The sequence below is a fragment of the Lethenteron reissneri genome, chromosome 15, assembly GCF_015708825.2.
Source record: "Lethenteron reissneri isolate LAM-NWPU_2019-01 chromosome 15, ASM1570882v1, whole genome shotgun sequence".
NCBI lineage: Eukaryota > Metazoa > Chordata > Hyperoartia > Petromyzontiformes > Petromyzontidae > Lethenteron > Lethenteron reissneri.
In genome coordinates this window covers 13,399,446-13,420,378 of record NC_083793.1, presented here as the reverse complement: position 1 = coordinate 13,420,378, position 20,933 = coordinate 13,399,446, and the positions used below count along the sequence as shown (strand labels likewise).

Sequence of the window (20,933 nt, the reverse complement as noted above, 5' to 3'; positions counted from 1 at the left end):
CCCCACACATCTCCCCACACACCCCCCCACACACCCCACACACCCACACCCCACACACCCACACCCCACACACCCACACCCCACACACCCACACCCCACACACCTCCCCCACACACCCGCACCCACACACCCAGCTACACACCCAGCCACACACCCCCCCACACACCCCACACCCCCCACCCACCCCACACACCCCCACCGCTGGGAGCCGGGGGAGGGAACGAACAGTGACAACTCGGCACTCTCACTCAGAACACCGTGGCCTTCAGAGGAGAAACAAGATGTAGCAGGCGACGTTTCGGCCAACGACCCTTCTCCAGAGCGCACACGCGGATAAATCCGGAGGCGTGGAGTCGAACGACATTTACAGACCGCACACGGACACCGTACGCTGTACAACCACGCGGCGCTCGTAGAAGCGACGGGGATAGCGATGACACGGTTTTCCAGATGGACAGAATTACATCGGCATGCGAACAGTTGACCCCCGAGTAGATATTGAGTAACAGACAAGCTCGCACTGTGGAAAGTGAAAACATAATGACACGTAAGGCGACACGCGCGTTGGCGACACGCGCGTTGGCGACACGCGCTTTAGTGACACGTGCGTTAGTGACACGTGCGTTAGTGACACGTGCGTTAGTGACACGTGCTTTAGTGACACGCGCGTTGGCGACACGCGTTAGTGACACGTGCGTTAGTGACACGTGCGTTAGTGACACGTGCTTTGGTGACACGCGCATTGGTGACACGTGCGTTAGTGACACGCACGTTAGTGACACGTGCTTTGGTGACACGCGCGTTAGTGACACGCGCTTTAGTGACACGTGCTTTAGTGACACGCGCGTTAGTGACACGCACGTTAGTGACACGTGCGTTAGTGACACGCACGTTAGTGACACGTGCTTTAGTGACACGCACGTTAGTGACACGTGCTTTAGTGACACGCGCTTTAGTGACACGCGCGTTAGTGACACGCGCGTTAGTGACACGCGCTTTGGTGACACGCGCGTTAGTGACACACGCGTTAGTGACACGTGCTTTAGTGACACGCGCGTTAGTGACACGCGCTTTAGTGACACGTGCGTTAGTGACACGCGCTTTGGTGACACGCACGTTAGTGACACGCGCTTTAGTGACACGTGCTTTAGTGACACGCGCTTTAGTGACGCGCTTCAGTGACACGCACGTTGGTGACACGCGCGTTAGTGACACGCGCGTTAGTGACACGCGCGTTAGTGACACGCGCTTTGGTGACGCGCGTTAGTGACACGCGCTTTAGTGACACGTGCTTTAGTGACACGCGCTTTAGTGACACGCGCGTTAGTGACACGCGCGTTAGTGACACGCGCTTTGGTGACACGCACGTTAGTGACACGCGCGTTAGTGACACGCGCTTTGGTGACACGCGCGTTAGTGACACGCGCTTTAGTGACACGCGCTTTAGTGACACGCGCGTTAGTGACACGCGCTTCAGTGACACGCACGTTAGTGACACGCGCGTTAGTGACACGCGCTTTGGTGACACGCGCTTTAGTGACACGCGCTTTAGTGACACGCGCTTTAGTGACACGCGCTTTAGTGACACGCGCGTTAGTGACACGCGCGTTAGTGACACGCGCGTTAGTGACACGCGCTTTGGTGACACGCGCTTTGGTGACACGCGCGTTAGTGACACGTGCTTTAGTGACACGCGCGTTAGTGACACGCGCGTTAGTGACACGCGCTTTGGTGACACGCGCTTTGGTGACACGCGCTTTAGTGACACGCGCTTTAGTGACACGCGCGTTAGTGACACGCGCGTTAGTGACACGCGCTTTGGTGACACGCGCGTTGGTGACACGCGCGTTGGTGACACGTGCGGTTTGTTGACCGACGTCCCGAGATCCGGGCCTGAGCACCGCGTGGCCCCCGGTGGCGTGCCACGGCTCGGCATCGGCCGGGAAGCCGGGAATCCCGTGCGGGCGGGGGGGGGGGGGGCTAGTGGATGGCGAGCGCGTAGCGAGACCCGCGCGTTTGGAGAGGGGCGAGAGTTGGTGGATCACACGGATCTCTGAAACGGATGGGCTCTTGACGTGGCCATCGGATGTCAGTACAAAAAGTGGGTTCGCGTGCAGTGCATCGAGCATCCCCCCCCGCCCCCCCGGGTTCTCCGGCTCCCTTCGTGACGCAGGATCCCAGTGAAGTCTTGAGGCTCGGCGTGAAGGAACGTCACGGGACTTTGTTCCTGTGACTGTGAATGACGTCGCTTGTCCACTCGCTCGCCAACTTGCTCACCAACTTGCTCACCAACTTGATCGCCCATTCGCTCACCAACTCGCTCGCCCACTTGCTCGCCCACTCGCTCGCCAACTCGCTCGCCCACTCGCTCGCCCACTCGCTCACCAACTCGCTCGCCCACTCGCTCGCCAACTTGGTCGCCCTCTCGCTCGCCAACTCGTTCGCCTGACCCTTCTCAAATGCGTTAATCATTCGCATGTTTGCAGCTTGGCCACGGTGCCAGGCACACAGCACGCGCCAACCACCTTGACAGGGACATCGCACACCATCAAGGAAGCCCCCCCACCTGAACCCCCGTGGCACCACGCAGGCTCGCACACACGCGAGGCCCCGAACTAAATTCTTGCGGAGCCAAATTTAATTTCAAAGCGATGGGTTCCATTGGGCGACGGCTGCGGCGATGGTTAAGTTACGGTGGAAAGGCCGCGCGGGAGCCAGGAACGGCCGGGCACGTGGTCGCCATCCCGTGCCACCCTTTGGTGACGCACAAACAGATGCGTCGTACAGGCGGCCGCTCCCCCCTCCCCACCGCCGGCTGTCGCGTGCGTCGTCCCTCGCGTCGCCCAGGGCCGCGGCAGAGACAGGCGACCGCCGGTTTGCCGTGCGGTCGACCGCGTGCCTCCGTGTTCGAGCTCTGCGGGTTGCGTTGCGTTCGCACCGAGCGCCCCCTTGCTCTCCCACGGGCCCACGGGGGACGGGGGATGGGGAGGAGGAAACTTTGGAAGTAAATGAGAGCAAAGGGAACCGGAGAGGACACGTTTCCCTGCCGTGAGCCACGAGCAGACGCCTGGGAAGCTGTCGATGGACACCGGTGGCTCGGGGGGGGGGGGAGTGGTGGGGGGGAGTGGTGGGGGGGAGTGGTGGGGGGGAGTGGTGGGGGGGAGTGGTGGGGGGGAGTGGTGGGGGGGAGTGGTGGGGGGGAGTGGTGGGGGGGAGTGGTGGGGGGGAGTGGTGGGGGGAGTGGTGGGGGGGAGTGGTGGGGGGGAGTGGTGGGGGGAGTGGTGGGGGGGAGTGGTGGGGGGGAGTGGTGGGGGGGAGTGGTGGGGGGGAGTGGTGGGGGGGAGTGGTGGGGGGGAGTGGTGGGGGGGAGTTGACATGCTCTAGTTGACTGCTCTAGTTGACTGCTCTAGTTGACTGCTCTAGTTGACTGCTATAGTTGACTGCTCTAGTTGATGCTCTAGTTGGACTGCTCTAGTTGACTGCTCTAGTTGACTGCTCTAGTGACTGCTCTAGTTGACTGCTCTAGTTGACTGCTCTAGTGACTGCTCTATTGACTGCTCTAGTGACTGCTCTAGTTGATGCTCTAGTGCTGCTTAGTTGACTGCTCTAGTTGACTGCTCTAGTTGACTGCTCTAGTTGACTGCTCTAGTTGACTGCTCTAGTTGACTGCTCTAGTTGACGTCTAGTGACTGCTCTAGTTGACTGCTCTAGTTGACTGCTCTAGTTGACTGCTCTAGTGATGCTCTAGTTGACTGCTCTAGTTGACTGCTCTAGTTGACTGCTCTAGTTGACTGCTCTAGTTGACTGCTCTAGTTGACTGCTCTAGTTGACTGCTCTAGTTGACTGCTCTAGTGAGCTTAGTTGACTGCTCTAGTTGACTGCTCTAGTTGACTGCTCTAGTTGACTGCTCTAGTTGACTGCTCTAGTTGACTGCTCTAGTTGACTGCTCTAGTTGCTGCTCTAGTTGACTGCTCTAGTTGACTGCTCTAGTTGACTGCTCTAGTTGACCTGCTCTAGTTGAATGCTCTAGTTGACTGCCTCTAGTTTGACTGCTCTAGTGACTGCTTAGTTGACTGCTCTAGTTGACTGCTCTAGTTGACTGCTCTAGTTGACTGCTCTAGTTTGACTGCTCTAGTTGACTGCTCTAGTTGACTGCTCTAGTTGACTGCTCTAGTTGACTGCTCTAGTTGACTGCTCTAGTTGACTGCTCTAGTTGACTGCTCTAGTTGACTGCTCTAGTTGACTGCTCTAGTTGACTGCTCTAGTGACTGCTCTAGTTGACTGCTCTAGTTGACTGCTCTAGTTGACTGCTCTAGTTGACTGCTCTAGTTGACTGCTCTAGTTGACTGCTCTAGTTGACTGCTCTAGTGACTGCTCTAGTTGACTGCTCTAGTTGACTGCTCTAGTTGACTGCTCTAGTTGACTGCTCTAGTTGACTGCTCTAGTTGACTGCTCTAGTTGACTGCTCTAGTTGACTGCTCTAGTTGACTGCTCTAGTTGACTGCTCTAGTTGACTGCTCTAGTTGACTGCTCTAGTTGACTGCTCTAGTTGACTGCTCTAGTTGACTGCTCTAGTTGACTGCTCTAGTTGACTGCTCTAGTTGACTGCTCTAGTTGACTGCTCTAGTTGACTGCTCTAGTTGACTGCTCTAGTTGACTGCTCTAGTTGACTGCTCTAGTTGACTGCTCTAGTTGACTGCTCTAGTTGACTGCTCTAGTTGACTGCTCTAGTTGACTGCTCTAGTTGACTGCTCTAGTTGACTGCTCTAGTTGACTGCTCTAGTTGACTGCTCTAGTTGACTGCTCTAGTTGACTGCTCTAGTTGACTGCTCTAGTTGACTGCTCTAGTTGACTGCTCTAGTTGACTGCTCTAGTTGACTGCTCTAGTTGACTGCTCTAGTTGACTGCTCTAGTTGACTGCTCTAGTTGACTGCTCTAGTTGACTGCTCTAGTTGACTGCTCTAGTTGACTGCTCTAGTTGACTGCTCTAGTTGACTGCTCTAGTTGACTGCTCTAGTTGACTGCTCTAGTTGACTGCTCTAGGTTGACTGCTCTAGTTGACTGCTCTAGTTGACTGCTCTAGTTGACTGCTCTAGTTGACTGCTCTAGTTGATGCTCTAGTTGACTGCTCTAGTTGACTGCTCTAGTTGCTGCTTATTGACTGCTCTAGTTGACTGCTCTAGTTGATGCTCTAGTTGACTGCTCTAGTTGACTGCTCTAGTTGACTGCTCTAGTTGACTGCTCTAGTTGACTGCTCTAGTTGACTGCTCTATAGTTGACTGCTCTAGTTGACTGCTCTAGTTGACTGCTCTAGTTGACTGCTCTTTGACTGCTTAGGTGACTGCTCTAGTTGACGCTCTAGTTGACTGCTCTAGTGACTGCTCTAGTTGACTGCTCTAGTTGACTGCTCTAGTTGGACTGCTCTAGTTGACTGCTCTAGTTGACTGCTCTAGTTGACTGCTCTAGTTGACTGCTCTAGTTGACTGCTCTAGTTGACTGCTCTAGTGACTGCTCTAGTTGACTGCTCTAGTTGACTGCTCTAGTTAGTTGACTGCTCTAGTTGACTGCTCTAGTTGACTGCTCTAGTTGACTGCTCTAGTTGACTGCTCTAGTTGACTGCTCTAGTTGACTGCTCTAGTTGACTGCTCTAGTTGACTGCTCTAGTTGACTGCTCTAGTTGACTGCTCTAGTTGACTGCTCTAGTTGACTGTTCTAGTTGACTGTTCTAGTTGACTGTTCTAGTTGACTACTAGTTGACTGTTCTAGTTGACTACTAGTTGACTGTTCTAGTTGACTACTAGTTGACTGTTCTAGTTGACTGTTCTAGTTGACTGTACTAGTTGACTGTTCTTGTTGACTGTTCTTGTTGACTGCTAGTTGACTGTTCTAGTTGACTGCTAGTTGACTGCTAGTTGACTGTTCTAGTTGACTGTTCTAGTTGACTGTTAGTTGACTACTAGTTGACTGTTCTAGTTGACTGTTCTAGTTGACTGTACTAGTTGACTGTTCTTGTTGACTGTTCTTGTTGACTGCTAGTTGACTGTTCTAGTTGACTGCTAGTTGACTGCTAGTTGACTGTTCTAGTTGACTGTTCTAGTTGACTGTTAGTTGACTACTAGTTGACTGTTCTAGTTGACTGTTCTAGTTGACTGTTCTAGTTGACTGCTAGTTGACTGCTAGTTGACTGCTAGTTGACTGTGCTAGTTGACTGTGCTAGTTGACTGTTCTAGTTGACTGTTCTAGTTGACTGTTCGTTGACTGTTCGTTGACTGTTCGTTGACTGTGCTAGTTGACTGTTCTAGTTGACTGTTCTAGTTGACTGTTCTAGTTGACTGCTAGTTGACTGTTCTAGTTGACTGTTCTAGTTGACTGTTCTAGTTGACTGTTCTAGTTGACTGCTAGTTGACTGCTAGTTGACTGTTCTAGTTGACTGTTCTAGTTGACTACTAGTTGACTGTTCTAGTTGACTGTGCTAGTTGACTGTTCTAGTTGACTGTTCTAGTTGACTGCTAGTTGACTGCTAGTTGACTGTTCTATTTGACTGTTCTAGTTGATTGTTCTAGTTGACTGTTCTAGTTGACTGTTCTAGTTGACTGTTCTAGTTGACTGTTCTAGTTGACTGTTCTAGTTGACTCTGCTAGTTGACTGTTCTAGTTGACTGCTAGTTGACTGCTAGTTGACTGTTCTAGTTGACTGCTAGTTGACTGTTCTAGTTGACTGTTCTAGTTGACTGTTAGTTGACTGTTAGTTGACTGTTCTAGTTGATTGTTCTAGTTGACTGTTCTAGTTGACTGTTCTAGTTGATTGTTCTAGTTGACTGTTCTAGTTGACTGTTCTAGTTGACTGTTAGTTGACTGCTAGTTGACTGTTCTAGTTGATTGTTCTAGTTGACTGTTCTAGTTGATTGTTCTAGTTGACTGTTCTAGTTGACTGTTCTAGTTTACTGTTCTAGTTGACTGCTAGTTGACTGTTCTAGTTGATTGTTCTAGTTGACTGTTCTAGTTGACTGCTAGTTTACTGTTCTAGTTGACTGTTCTAGTTGACTGCTAGTTGACTGTTCTAGTTGACTGCTAGTTGACTGTTCTAGTTGACTGCTAGTTGACTGCTAGTTGACCGTTCTAGTTGATTGTTCTAGTTGACTGTTCTAGTTGACTGTTCTAGTTGACTGCTAGTTGACTGTTCTAGTTGACTGCTAGTTGACTGCTATTTGACTGCTAGTTGACTGTGCTAGTTGACTGTTCTAGTTGACTGTTAGTTGACTGTTCTAGTTGACTGCTAGTTGACTGCTAGTTGACTGTTCTAGTTGACTGCTAGTTGACTGTTCTAGTTGACTGCTAGTTGACTGTTCTAGTTGACTGTTCTAGTTGACTGTTCTAGTTGACTGCTAGTTGACTGTTCTAGTTGACTGCTAGTTGACTGTTCTAGTTGACTGTTCTAGTTGACTGCTAGTTGACTGCTAGTTGACTGTTCTAGTTGACTGCTAGTTGACTACTAGTTGACTGTTCTAGTTGACTGCTAGTTGACTGTTCTAGTTGACTGCTAGTTGACTGTTCTAGTTGACTGCTAGTTGACTGTTCTAGTTGACTGTTCTAGTTGACTGCTAGTTGACTGTTCTAGTTGACTGTTCTAGTTGACTGCTAGTTGACTGCTAGTTGACTGTTCTAGTTGACTGCTAGTTGACTGTTCTAGTTGACTGCTAGTTGACTGTTCTAGTTAACTGTTCTAGTTGACTGTTCTAGTTGACTGCTAGTTGACTGCTAGTTGACTGTTCTAGTTGACTGTTCTAGTTGACTGCTAGTTGACTGTTCTAGTTGACTGCTAGTTGACTGTTCTAGTTGACTGTTCTAGTTGACTGCTAGTTGACTGCTAGTTGACTGTTCTAGTTGACTGTTCTAGTTGACTGCTAGTTGACTCCCGTTGTCCGCGTGTCACGGCGCCGCTGCGTTGGCTGCACTGCCGTGGCGTCCGCGTGGCTCTAAACCCGCCGTGTGCCCCCCCCCCCCCCGCCAGGGCGTGCATCCGCCAGCACCTGATGAACAACAAGGAGTGCTTCTTCTGCAAGGCGCCCGTCACCGCCGTGGAGGCCTACACCAAGACCCCCCCCGCCTCCACGCCCACCGGCCCCTAGCTGCTCGCTCACCACGCTCGCTCACCACGCTCGCTCACCACGCTCGCTCACCACGCTCGCTCACCACGCTCGCCATGTTCACTCTCGCTCACCACGCTCGCCACATTCACCTCTGGCAAGCCCACACTCGCCACACTCGCCTGCTCACCCACGCTCACCGAGTGCAGCGCTCACCACAATCACCCGTCACACTCGCTGCCGCCAACTGCAATGCTCACCACGCGCATATCCGCCCACCCTCGCTCACCCTCGTTCACTCATAGCCTCTCTCACACACACACGCACCTTGACACACGCACCTTGACACACGCACACACATGTTTGCCGTGTAAGCGATTCGTCGAGTAGCGCTAACTGTGAAACTCGCGATACATAACTCGCTTCGCTTCACGCGTGCCAACAATCTCATGCATTCATACAAACCCCGCGCAGGCGTTCCGCAGACAGGCGAGTGGGACACACCAATGGGAACGCCCGAGACAAGCGGCACAAACACACAATCGTGTTTGCTTCAATCAAATCCTTGACAGCTCCTCCAACCGGCAACGTGCGTGTGTACGTCACGTGCCTCTACCATATCTACTTGTACAGGGCCTACCAGGAGCATTTAACCCCCCCCCCCCCGAGCCGCGCTCACAAGAGGGATCGACACGACGGGGCCGGCGTTGTCGTCGCTGGCGAGTATAGGAAGAGGGGGGGGGGCAGCACCCACGTGGCATTGGTCCTGGGCCCCCCGGGCTCACGCACCACGGGGGGCCCGGGGTGGGGGGACGGCTCTTGGGGAGCGCCACTGCCGGAGAGATGGGGGGCGCCGCTCCGACGAGAGCTCCCTCAGGCACGCGAAGCGACTGCGGGGGGGGGGGGGGGGGGGCTGTAGTCCCTTGTCACGTGGGAGGGGGGGGCAGGTCCGTTACCCGGAACGTCCGTTCTTTTTAAAACGTCGCCCGTGTAATCGCGCGCGGCGGTGCCTTTGCGATCGAGTGAATCGGCTTTTAAGATAATAATAATAACGACGATGATGACGACGATAACCGCATGCAGGTGAAGCGCGGCACGACTATAACCACCGCGTGCACCCCCCCTCCCCCCCCCTCGTGCCGCACCAGCGGCCTCGTGGGCGGCTCTCGACAATAAACAGCGACGGTCCCGCTGCTGCCGCCGCCGCCGCCGCTGGTGGTGGTGGTGGTTTTACTCGAAGCGCCCCGTGTCTCCGCGTTCCTTCTTCCACGCGGCGTCCGCGGAGTGCGGTGACCCCCATCCTCCGGCTCCGCAGCTCCCGAGTCTTGGCCGGAGACCCGAGCCCCACGGGGGAGGGGACGTCTCTGCCCGTCTCCGGCGGTGACACCACCGCCGGGTTCGTTCCGTGCCGCTGCCGTGTCGGCGTGACCCCCGTCGCTCGCGGCGTTGGCGGCGGCGTTGCCGAGGCCCTCCTCGCCGTGCACCCGCCTCACCCCGCGGGGAAGGGCGCCGTGGGGGTGCTCCACGCCGCGACATGCCGCTCGCTCGGTGCGCCACCGCCAACGCGCTGTGCCAACGCGGGCCCGATGCCAGCCCGTTCACTCTGTGCCTCCTACCGCGCGTGCCCCTGACCACCGCGTCTACGCCGGTGCGGCCGGCCAGCTCCGACTTTAAGGAACTCTGAGCGCGGGCCACGTGGCCGCGTCATCGATTCATTCCATCGGCGTGCGGCTTTAGCGCCGCAGCAAACGGAGCCACGGCGGGCGGAGTCTCGGCCCTCGCTCGTCGTCTGCCCGCCTGGGTATTCAACCCTCGGCAGGGTCGGCCTCACTCCGGCAGATAGATAGATAGATCGTTTATTGTCATTGTCACCAGTACAACGAAATTTAAAATGCTCACCAGTCAGGGCATCATTCATAAATTTAAATTAAATAAAACAATAAAAATAAAATTAAATGAAAGATAATCAATTTATACTATATATAAAAACAGCCCAAGTATACCCACATACCCACATAAGGTTACATTTTGTCATTGCACATCTCTATTTCACAGTCAATTGTAAACACTATTACTTAATAATTAATTAGCATTATTGAGTGTGGTGATCGCTGTAGGGTAAAAGCTCTGTTTGAATCTGTTTGTCCTTGTTTTGACTGATCTGAATCGTCTGCCTGATGGCAACAGCTCAAACAGTGAGTGTCCAGGGTGAGAAGAGTCCTTTATAATGTTCTGTGCTTTTTTGATGCAACGTGAACTGTGTAGTTCTTCCAGTGTGGGGAGATGGCAGCCGGCGATCTTTTGGGCTGTGTTGATGCCCCTCTGGAGCGCTTTCCTCTGAGCCACTGTGCAGCTGGTGTACCATACACAGATGCAGTATGTAAGAATGCTCTCGATGGAGGCTCGGTAGAAGGACACCAGCAGTTTCTGTGTGATGTTATTATTCCTGAGAATTCTCAGGAAGTAAAGTCTCTGCTGGGCCTTTTTCAGAAGCTCAGTGCTGTTGGCGCTCCAGGTCAGGCCCTCCCCAATGTGGACTCCCAGGAAGCAGAAGTCTGCCACCCTCTCCACACAGTCCCCGCTGATGATTAGTGGTGGAGTGTCCGTTTTCTTTCTCCTGTAGTCTATTATGAGCTCCTTGGTCTTTGCGGTGTTAAGGAGCAGGTTGTTGCCCCTGCAGTATGCTGTCAGCCGCTCCACCTCGTCCCTGTAGGCAGACTCATCCCCCCCAGAGATGAGCCCCACCACTGTGGTGTCATCAGCAAACTTCACAATGGTGTTGCTATGGTGGACGGCGGCACAGTCATGTGTGTAGAGGGAGTAGAGCAGGGGGCTCAGTACACAGCCCTGGGGGGAGCCGGTACTGAGGCTCAGGGCTGTGGATGTATGACGGCCCACTCTGACCCTCTGTCTGCGGCCCGAGAGGAAACTATATATCCACATGCAGGTGGAATGTGGAATCCCCAGGTCGCCCAGTTTTTCCACCAGTTTGTGTGGGAGGATGGTGTTGAACGCGGAACTGTAATCCACGAAGAGCATCCGCACATAGCTCCCCTGCTGCTCCAGGTGTGACAGTGCAGCATGTAGTGCTGTGGCCACCGCGTCCTCCGTGGATCGGTTCGCTCTGTAGGCAAACTGGTGGGGGTCGAGGTTTCGGGGCAAGCTTCCTATGATGTGACTCCGGACCAGTTTTTCAAAGCACTTCATCACCACTGGCGTGAGTGCTACTGGCCGGTAGTCGTTGTAGCTGCAAATGTGGGTTTTTTTGGGCAGCGGGACTATGGTGGAGGACTTTAGGCAGGTTGGTACAGTGGACTGTTCCAGAGACAGGTTGAAAATCCTTGTGAAGACTCCAGCCAGCTCGTCAGCACAGTCCCTCAGCACACGTCCCGGGACGCCATCAGGTCCCGCAGCCTTCCTCGGGTTGACGGCTCGCAGCGTGCGCCTCACCTCATGCTCCTCCACTGTGAGGTTTAAGTTGCTGTGGACCGTGAGGTTTGGTGATGCTGTCCCTTGTGGTGTCACCTCAAAACGGGCAAAGAAGAGGTTCAACTCCTCTGCCAGAGCGTTGTCACCATCAGCAGCTCCGCGGTTGGCCCTGTAGTTGGTGAGGTGCTGGACTCCCTGCCACACCTGCCTGCTGTCGTGACTGTCCAGGCGTTCCTCAATCCTCCTGTAGTCTGCTTTGGCCTTGCGGATGCCTCTCTTCAGGTTAGCTCGGGCTGTACTGTAGAGAGCTTTGTCTCCAGAGTTGAAGGCGATATTCCTCTCCTTCAGCAGTTGCTGGACCTCCCGGGTCATCCAGGGCTTCTGGTTGGGGTAAACCCGAACGCGTTTGTCCACAGTGACAGTGTCTATGCAGTTTTTAATGTAGCACAATACACTATGTGAACACCTCCAGGTCCTGATGTTCGAAGACCCCCCAGTCGGTCCTATCAAAGCAGTCCTGCAGCTGCTGGGTGGCACCCTCAGGCCAGATGGCGACAGTTTTTGTGATGGTAGGAGCCGTTTTCTTGATGGGGGCGTATGCAGGGATCAAAAGCAGGGACAAATGGTCAGACTGGCCCAGGTGTGGTAGTGGTCTAGCCCTGTAGCCAAGTTTGATGTTGGTGTAGACCTTGTCCAGAATCTTAGTTCCCCTAGTAGCACACAGCCAACTCAGGTGGCCCTTTTGCAAGCCCCAATCACACCCTGCGCCACCACTCCGCACCCTGTTCTCAGCCACCCCGTGGCCCACCCATGTGCACAATAACTGTGCTGCAGCTGGTAAGCGGACACGGGCGGGTGAGTGGGTGATTTGGTGTGGGTTGAGTTCGTGGGTGGATGGGTAGAGCGGTGGGATGGTTGAGCGGGTCGACGGGGGTGGGTGGGAGGTCTGTGCCGAGCCACTGGCCCACGGCTCGAGATCGAGCGAGAGACGTCGGCCCCCGCACCCCAGCGGAGTGACGAGGCAACAAAGTTGGGAGCCAAGCCCCAGAGTTTCGGTCTCAGAAACGCGGAAGCGATGTCGCCTGGCGCCGAGCTCTGGGCGTGCCTGGGAGGGACACAGGAGGCGGCTCTGTGTGTTTGTGCCGCAGCCCGCGTTGCGCAACGAACATGTACTGCACACAAAGACAAAGGTGCCCCGTGGAGCCTACACGGACCGTTGAGGCAAGTGCCGTCCGCTTGGCTCTCCTCGATTCGCCAAGTAGTTGAATTGCACTCGTTTAAGGCTGAATTGACCTAGAGGAGAGAACCAGGACCGGTTCTGAAAATTGCCAACGAATGATGTTTTTTTTTACGTGGCCAGGAATGGAACTTGGGGTCGCCGGGTTCGTAGTGCACGGTGCGTTAACCGCTGCACCACCGTTCCTCGGTTCGCACGAGCCAGGCGGCCGCCCTGGTTAACAGTGCGGTGGGCCGCGATGGTCGTGACGCCACACGCCGTCTGCTTCGCTCGCGCGGGGCGTTAAAGATCCCGGTGGCTGCCATTGGCAGGAGTCGGTTGGTCGTGCGCCGGTGTTAAGGTCCAGATTTGTAAAGTGACACCGCAGACTACACCATTTTTAATAATTACACAAACAGCAACAGTAGCAATCGTCTTCAACGACTTTACTTGGTAAGGCCCCACTGAGCTGTAGCTCTGTGTCAGGAGCGGCCTGGCGACCACCAATGATCGCTTTCACCGAGTGGCTTCTCGGCATCGCGTGGGAATGTACAGCAGTCGCCAAAACACTCGGAAACGCATGACGTTGATTCTGTAATGTGGAAATTCATAGCAGCCAAATTATCTAAATGGACGATGATTCTAAATGTGGAGGGGGAAACCGGAGGAGCCGGAGACAATCCACGTGGCCACGGGCGGACCCCGACTCCCCCCCCCCCCCCTTCAGGTCCCTCTTGCAAATGTGACTTCTATCCTGGCCTCTGTTGCGGTCTCACCTGGGCACGTGCGTGTGTGTGTGTGTCTGTGTGCGTGTGTGTGTGTGTCTGTGTGCGTGTGTGTGTCTGTGTGCGTGCGTGTGTGTGTCTGTGCGTGCGTGTGTGTGTCTGTGCGTGCGTGTGTGTGTCTGTGCGTGCGTGTGTGTGTCTGTGCGTGCGTGTGTCTGTGCGTGCGTGTGTGTGTCTGTGCGTGCGTGTGTGTGTGTGGAGTGACGGGTGGCTAAAGCACAGCAAGTTGGTACAGTAGGGGGCACAGGTGGTGCATCAGCCAGTCATCTCGGTCGTCTCAGTCGACCTGTGGCACCTGCTGGGTCTGCCCCGTGACCTCCTGCCAGCGGTCGTTCGACACTTCACGTGGCCTCAAGGTGCACATGGCCTGGCACAAGCGTCGTGGTGACGTCACCGCAACTTAGTGGGGAATGGCGGTTGTTGTGTCTGTGTGTGTGCGTGCGTATGTGTGTGCGTGCGTGTCTGTGTGCGTGTGTGCGTGCGCGTGTGTGCGTGTGTGTGTGTCTGGGCGTATGTGTCTTTGTGTGTGCAGCCCGATGCTCGCTAGCAGCACTTGCCCATACAGTCTGTTAAGGCTACACGGGGATCTTTGTCTTTGCAGCCCGATGGTGGTGGTGACGTTGATTCAAAGGGAGAGAAACACAAACCCCCACAACTCGAGGGGTTTTCTCTTCGGGGTTCCTCGTCGACAATTTGTCACTAAACTGGGTCCGTGCCTCGAGCGTGAGGAGGCGTCACGGTGGCGCGATGTGACCACCTCGCCTGGTGTGCACGTGGGTTCGATCCCTCGACCCACGACGGCTGCTGCTGCTGCTGTGTATTTGGAGTTTGCGGTGTCTCTCTCCACGTGGTCGCGTGGATTTTTCTCTGCCTCCACGTTTAGTATTTTGTCTGCTGCTATGAATGTCGGCGTGATGATGAGACACTTTCCTTGAGCTCATCGTCTGATCGCCAGGTCGCTTCTTAAAAAAATATCTTCGTAGCTCAGTGGGCCTTAAACTGGTGAAACAAAAACTAGTTTAGTTTTAACAACAACGTAGGACAGAGTAGCCACTCTCACAACAACGAGCGGAGCGCCGGGAGGATAAAACGCAGCGAGGATGGCCGCGCTGAGCGCAGCTGGTGCCTCGCTTCCAGCCAGCGACAGCGCTTCACACAACACGTGCACCTAGCCTGGCACACCAGCGGCTGTAACAAAAAATAGTTTAACTAAAACAATCCCAAAGGCCCCCGCTCCCCACCCTTTCGGACCCCGAAACGTCTTTGATCCCCGCAACAACAAACATAAGTATGCCCCGATCTTTGTTGAAGATGTTTGCTGCTGAGTTTCCGAAAATTCTGGGTGTTGATCAGTGGCAGCGATGCGATCAGATCGAGCCGACTCTGTGTCGGGTTTTCTTTTCTTCCCCCCCGCCCCCCCTCTACACTTCGGAGCGCGATGCCAGATCCGATATGTGACATTCCATCTGTGCATCACAGAGACATCAGACCGGGGAGAGAGACCGAGGCAAAGATCCCCCGTGTAGCCAACAGGATGTGGGGGGCAAGCGCTGTTAGCGAGGGAGTGGGTGCCCAGCACCGTTGTAGGCAACATGCACGAGAGACACGCGTGTTGTGTACAACATGCACGAGAGACACGCGTGTTGTAGGCAACATGCACAAGAGACACGCGTGTTGTGTACAACATGCACGAGAGACACGCGTGTTGTAGGCAACATGCACAAGAGACACGCGTGTTGTATGCAACATGCACGACAGACACGCGTGTTGTATGCAACATGCACGACAGACACGCGTGTTGTACGCAACATGCACAAGATACACGCGTGTTGTATGCAACATGCACAACAGACACGCGTGTTGTGTACAACATGCACAACAGACATGCGTGTTGTGTACAACATGCACAAGATACACGCGTGTTGTACGCAACATGCACAACAGACACGCGTGTTGTAAGCAACATGCACGACAGACACGCGTGTTACCCGCAACATACATGATGTTGTATGCAACATGTGCCAGTCGAACTCTCCGTTAGCGTGGAACACGAACGCGCTTCTCAGGATGTCGCCGCGCGCTCGTTTCTGCCACAACAAACACAACAAACACAACAGACACAACAAAAATAACAAACACAACAAACACAACAAAAACAACAAACACAACAAACACAACAAACACAACAAACACAACAAAAATAACAAACACAACAGACACAACAAAAATAACAAACACAACAAACACAACAAAAACAACAAACACAACAAACACAACAAAAACTCCCCCCCCCCCCCCCCAGAGGTTGCGCCAGCGACCGCGTGGGGAGCGGTGGCGCTGTGGTTAGCGCCGCGCTGCGAACCCCGGCCACCCGAGTTGGATTCCCGCACGCGACCTCACAACGGTGGCGAACATTGGAAGCGGTCCTTGGTTGACTCGGCCGCGAATGAGTGCCCTGGTCGGGTGTCGTTAAAACATCGCCCCTTGGGGAAACAGAAGCGACACGGACACACGGACACGGGTAAATACAGACGGACACAGGTGGACAAAGATCCCCCGTATAGCCTTGACGGACTGTTGGGGCGAGTGCTGTTGATGGCCACTCCACCCCCTCGTGCGACGTTCCGGCCTTCGCTGGTGCTTGCTACTCGCTAACAGCACTTGCCCCTCCAGTCTGTTAAGGCTATGTGGAGGATCTTTGTCTTTGTGTGAGTGATGTGATTTTGATTGTGTGTGTGTGTGTTTAGGGAATGCGATGTGATTTTGATTATACAGTATGGGTGTGTGTGTGTGTTTTTGTGTGTGTCGGACACTCCACCCCCACAACTCCAAATCAGTGATGGGGCAGTAGTGGAGAGAGTGGAGAGTTTCCCATACCTTGGCAGTGTGCTCATGACCGGCTCCGATTTAACAGCAGAGGTCTCACTCCGAATTAGTCGAGTGGCAATATCTTTTCATTGGTTGCGTAACGCTGTGTGGAAGCTACCTTGTCTGTCGCTCCGCACGAAGCTTCAGGTCTTCTCGGCCACAGTCATTCCCTCCTCTACGCTTGCGAAACGTGGACCCCCCTAATGGAGCATCTTCGCCGGTTGGAAACATTTAGGCTGGCCTGCCTACGATCCATCCTGGGTTTAAACCAGGCTGGATTGTGTGAGGAGCTCACAAATCCTTGAAAGATCTGGGCAAAGTCTCATCGGTGAGCTCCTCCGGCAGGCGCGGCTGCGTTGGCTGGGTCATGTAGCCCGCATGACCAGCCACTGCATGCCTAAACAGCTTTTGTTCGGCCGGATCGAGGGGGCTAAACGGGCGCGGCACGGGCTAGAGACAGAGGCGTAGCTAGGATATTTTGCGCCCGGGGACGAACTATAAAATTGGCGCCCCCCCCCCCCCCCCCCCGTTTAATCACATTTTCCTATTACATCGAATAAGGAACAACAATTTTAATTTTAATGAAATATTGTATTTAAAGAAGCAAATTTATAGAAATTATATTACATGGCTCACTCAGTCACTGTCGTAGACTGTTTGACATAGTCTACAAAAGATCAATTTATCTTGATTTCACTGTCACAAACTGATCAATCACGTAATCAAAATCTGTTTTTTCCAATGTGTCTCTTTCAACGCTAAGAAGAGCAAGATCGCTGAGACGATCTTGTCCCATTGAAGCACGCAAATACGACAGAATACGTTTCAATTTGCTGAACGACCGCTCACAGCTTGCAATTGAAACTGCTATTAATAAAATTTGCAGTGAAATTCGCAAATTCGGAAATATGTCGTCTCCATAAAACACAATAAAACCAAGAAGATCCAAAGGAGTTTCTGGTAGAACTTCATTCCGGTTACTGAGCAGCATTTTGCAATCTCCAATTTCTGTGAAAAGTTCGTGGCCATTGATGTCGGTGTCATAGAAATTTCCAAAATCTGTGCAATTTCGACGAATTGCATCGACATATGTGTCGTATAGAAGCGTTTTGACGTCCAGCAGAAATCCACATTTTGTGTTCAGGTCTTTTAGTCGTAAAAACCGTGTTGACATCTGTTGAAGTCGATAAAATACGCTCTTCATAACGCGCACAATTTCTTCTTCTGCTGAAAGTCCTGCATCTCTTGCCAGTTCTCCTGGCATCTTCCGACGTCGCCTAATTCTTCTGTCCACATCGATCCCCCAGGCTGTGCATCTTGTTTTGGCGTTTTCTACAGCAACTTGGCTCAAATCATCACGAAGCTTGACAAATTCATGCCCCAAAAATTCAAGATCAGTTGTTGCTTCCTTGAAATTAATAGTAGGATCCTGTAAGCGCTTCTGAACACGATCAATTTTTCCAAGAATGACATTCCATAAATGTAATAAAACTGAAGTAAAATTTTAATACGCATGCCTGTAACTGTTCTGCATCACTTCTGGTTTCAGGCGTCATAGTTACGTCCTCCGATAATTTGTCTAGCAGCCCTACTAGTTCATCCAGTCCTTCATAGATAGCTTTAACAGCTTCTGATCGTGCACTCCAGCGTGTTTTAGGCCGTCGTAGTTTCCGCCACCAAAAAACAGGCCAGTGACTAAGGCTGAAAGACTGCGCCTGTCTGTTGTTTGGGACGTTCTTCCATGTAAGTTCTTAATAGGCGCGCGTACCAAAATGTAATTACATGACATGTAGGCTGTGCGTGGCGGGATATATAACTTTTAGGTTGAGGTGTAGATTTGTGCAGTAGTTTCAGGCTGCCGCGCCCGCCGCAATAAGTTATAATGTGACGTTGTAAGCCTCAGTTAGGCGCCCCTTTACCTTGGCGCCCGGGGACATATGTACCCCCCTGCCCCCCCCCCTAGCTACGCCTCTGGCTAGAGAAGAGATGGAGTGATGTGGTACAGGAGGACGTGGAGCTGAGTGGACTTGCCGATGACTGGTACCAGCGGTGCCAAGATCGGCCTCTGTGGAGGAGGCTCGTGAAGGACGCTACTGGGCAGTTGGAGGCAGTCGCCCTCCAACAACAACGGATAGCGGAGGAGCGACGCTCACAACAACGAGCGGAGCGCCGGGTGGCTAAAGCACAGCAAGTTAGCACAGTAGGGGGCACAGGTGGTGCATCAGCCAGTCATCTCGGTCATCTCAGTCAGTCGACCCGTGGCACCTGCTGGGTCTGCTCCGTGACCTGCCAGCGGGCGTTCGACACTTCACGTGGCCTCAAGGTGCACATGGCCTGGCACAAGCATCGTGGTGACGTCACCGCCACTTAGTGGCGAATGGTGGTTGTTGTGTGTATGTATGTGTGTGTTTGTGTGTGTTTGTGTATGTGTGTGTATGTGTATATGTGTGTATTTGTGTGTGTGTTTGTGTGTGTATGTGTATGTATGTGTGTGTTTGTGTGTATGTGTGTGTGTGTTTGTGTGTGTATGTATGTGTGTGTATGTGTGTGTGTATGTGTGTGTATGTGTGTATGTGTGTGTGTATGTATGTGTTTGTGTGTGTGTATGTGTTTGTGTGTGTATGTGTATGTATGTGTTTGTGTGTGTGTATGTGTTTGTGTGTGCGTCACCACTCGGGAGAAAAGCCGAAGCTCCATTTACAACTGAGAATGTGAAAAGTGATGACAGCAAATAATAATTAAATAACAACAACAGCGGCGGCGACATTAATAATGAAATAACGTGAGACCGCGATGATATTCGAGCCGTGCAGCCGATGTCTGGCCTAAGTGGATTGTTAACACAGAACACGCACACGCGATTAGTCAGACAATGAGGCACTCTGTTGGGGCAAGGGCTGTTAGCGAGTCGCAGCAGCGCCTCTCAAGGGGCTGGGTGGCCAGCAAACCCACGCCCGGCCGCCTTTGTCTCGCCAACGCTGGTGTTCAGACATCGCGCCAGATGCAGTTCTCATCTTTCTTAAGGTCGAGTCGACCTCGCGGATGCCCGGAGCGGGTTCGGATGTCCGTCGCCGATCTTGGCCGTGAGCGGGAAACGAATTCGGGTCGCAGGGGATAGTTCCGAAGTGCGCTAACCGCTGCGCCACCGCTCCGAACGCACACATTCAACTAAACTCAACTTTTTATTGTTTTATTTTACCAGGTCAGGCTCCAACTGAGCTCTGTAGCTGTTGCTTTTAGAAGCGACCTGGCGATCACAAATGATAGCTCAACGAAGTGGCTTACCACGTGGACACGTTGAGCAGCCAAACACTAAAGGCGTGGTGATGTTGATGTTAAATGTGGAAGGGAAAACCGGAGGACCCGGTGGAAAAAATCCACGCGACCACAGGGAGAGAGAGAGACACGCAGACTCCAAATATACAGCAGCAGGCGTCAGGGTCGGGATCCAACCCACGACCTCCTGTACACCAGGCGAGGTTGTTAACATCTCGCCACAACCGAGAAATGTGAAAAGTTATGGCAGCAAATAATAACAACAATGTAAAGAATTAAAGTATTGGAGACCGCCCGGATACCCGAGCCGAGCACACAATTACAACCAATCACACTCACAAATACGTTCCCACAATCACACAGATCCAACAAGACCATTGAGGCAGAGTGTTGGCAAGCACCTATTAAAGGCGCCAACAGGCACACACACTCGGGTCGCAGGGTTCGTAGCGCAGTGCGCGCTAACCACCGTGCCACTAATCGCCGGTCTCTCTAGCGCGCGCGTGCACGTTGCGCGCGCCACCCTGCTGCGGGAACCTCTTCCGCGGGCAGCGAGGGCGAAGGAGCGAAGACGCAAGGCGGCTGCGCCTTTATCCCCCCCCAGCCCCCCCCCCCCCCAGCCCGCCCCCCAGCCCCCAGCCCCCAGCCCCCCAGCCCCCCAGCCCCCCCCCAGCCCCCAGCCCCCCCAGCCCCCCCCTCAGCCCCCAGCCCCCCCCAGCCCCCCAGCCCCCCAGCCCCCCCCCCAGCCCCCAGCCCCCCCCCAGCCCCCCCCCAGCCAACCCGCACGCCCCTCGGCGACTCGCGGAGTGCGGAGCGCGCCTCTCCCCCTCCCTGCAGACCGCGTCGCTCCCAGTCACTCCCCAGTCACTCCCAGTCACTCCCCAGTCACTCCCAATCACTCCCCAGTCACTCCCAGTCACTCCCCAGTCACTCCCAGTCACTCCCAGTCACTCCCCAGTCACTCCACAGTCACTCCCCAGTCACTCCCAGTCACTCCCAGTCACTCCCCAGTCACTCCCAGTCACTCCCCAGTCACTCCCAGTCACTCCCCAGTCACTCCCAGTTACTCCCAGTCACTCCCCAGTCACTCCCCAGTCACTCCCAGTCACTCCCCAGTCACTCCCAGTCACTCCACAGTCACTCCCCAGTCACTCCCAGTCACTCCCCAGTCACTCCCAGTCACTCCACAGTCACTCCCCAGTCACTCCCAGTCACTCCCCAGTCACTCCCAGTCACTCTCCAGTCACTCCCAGTCACTCCCAGTCACTCCCAG

General features: G+C 53.7%; 1 protein-coding gene across 1 annotated transcript in view; it reads left to right on the top strand.

Moving 5' to 3' along the window:
• The window catches only part of LOC133342741 (E3 ubiquitin-protein ligase RNF123-like), a 33,180-nt gene extending 23,851 nt beyond the window's left edge, over window positions 1–9,329 (top strand). Inside the window, exon 7 of the mRNA XM_061552099.1 lies at window positions 8,011–9,329. Within this exon, the coding sequence (XP_061408083.1) occupies window positions 8,011–8,128 (118 nt within the window). The 3' untranslated portion in view covers window positions 8,129–9,329. The remainder of the gene's footprint in view (window positions 1–8,010) is intronic.
• The last annotated feature ends 11,604 nt before the right edge of the window (window positions 9,330–20,933 follow it).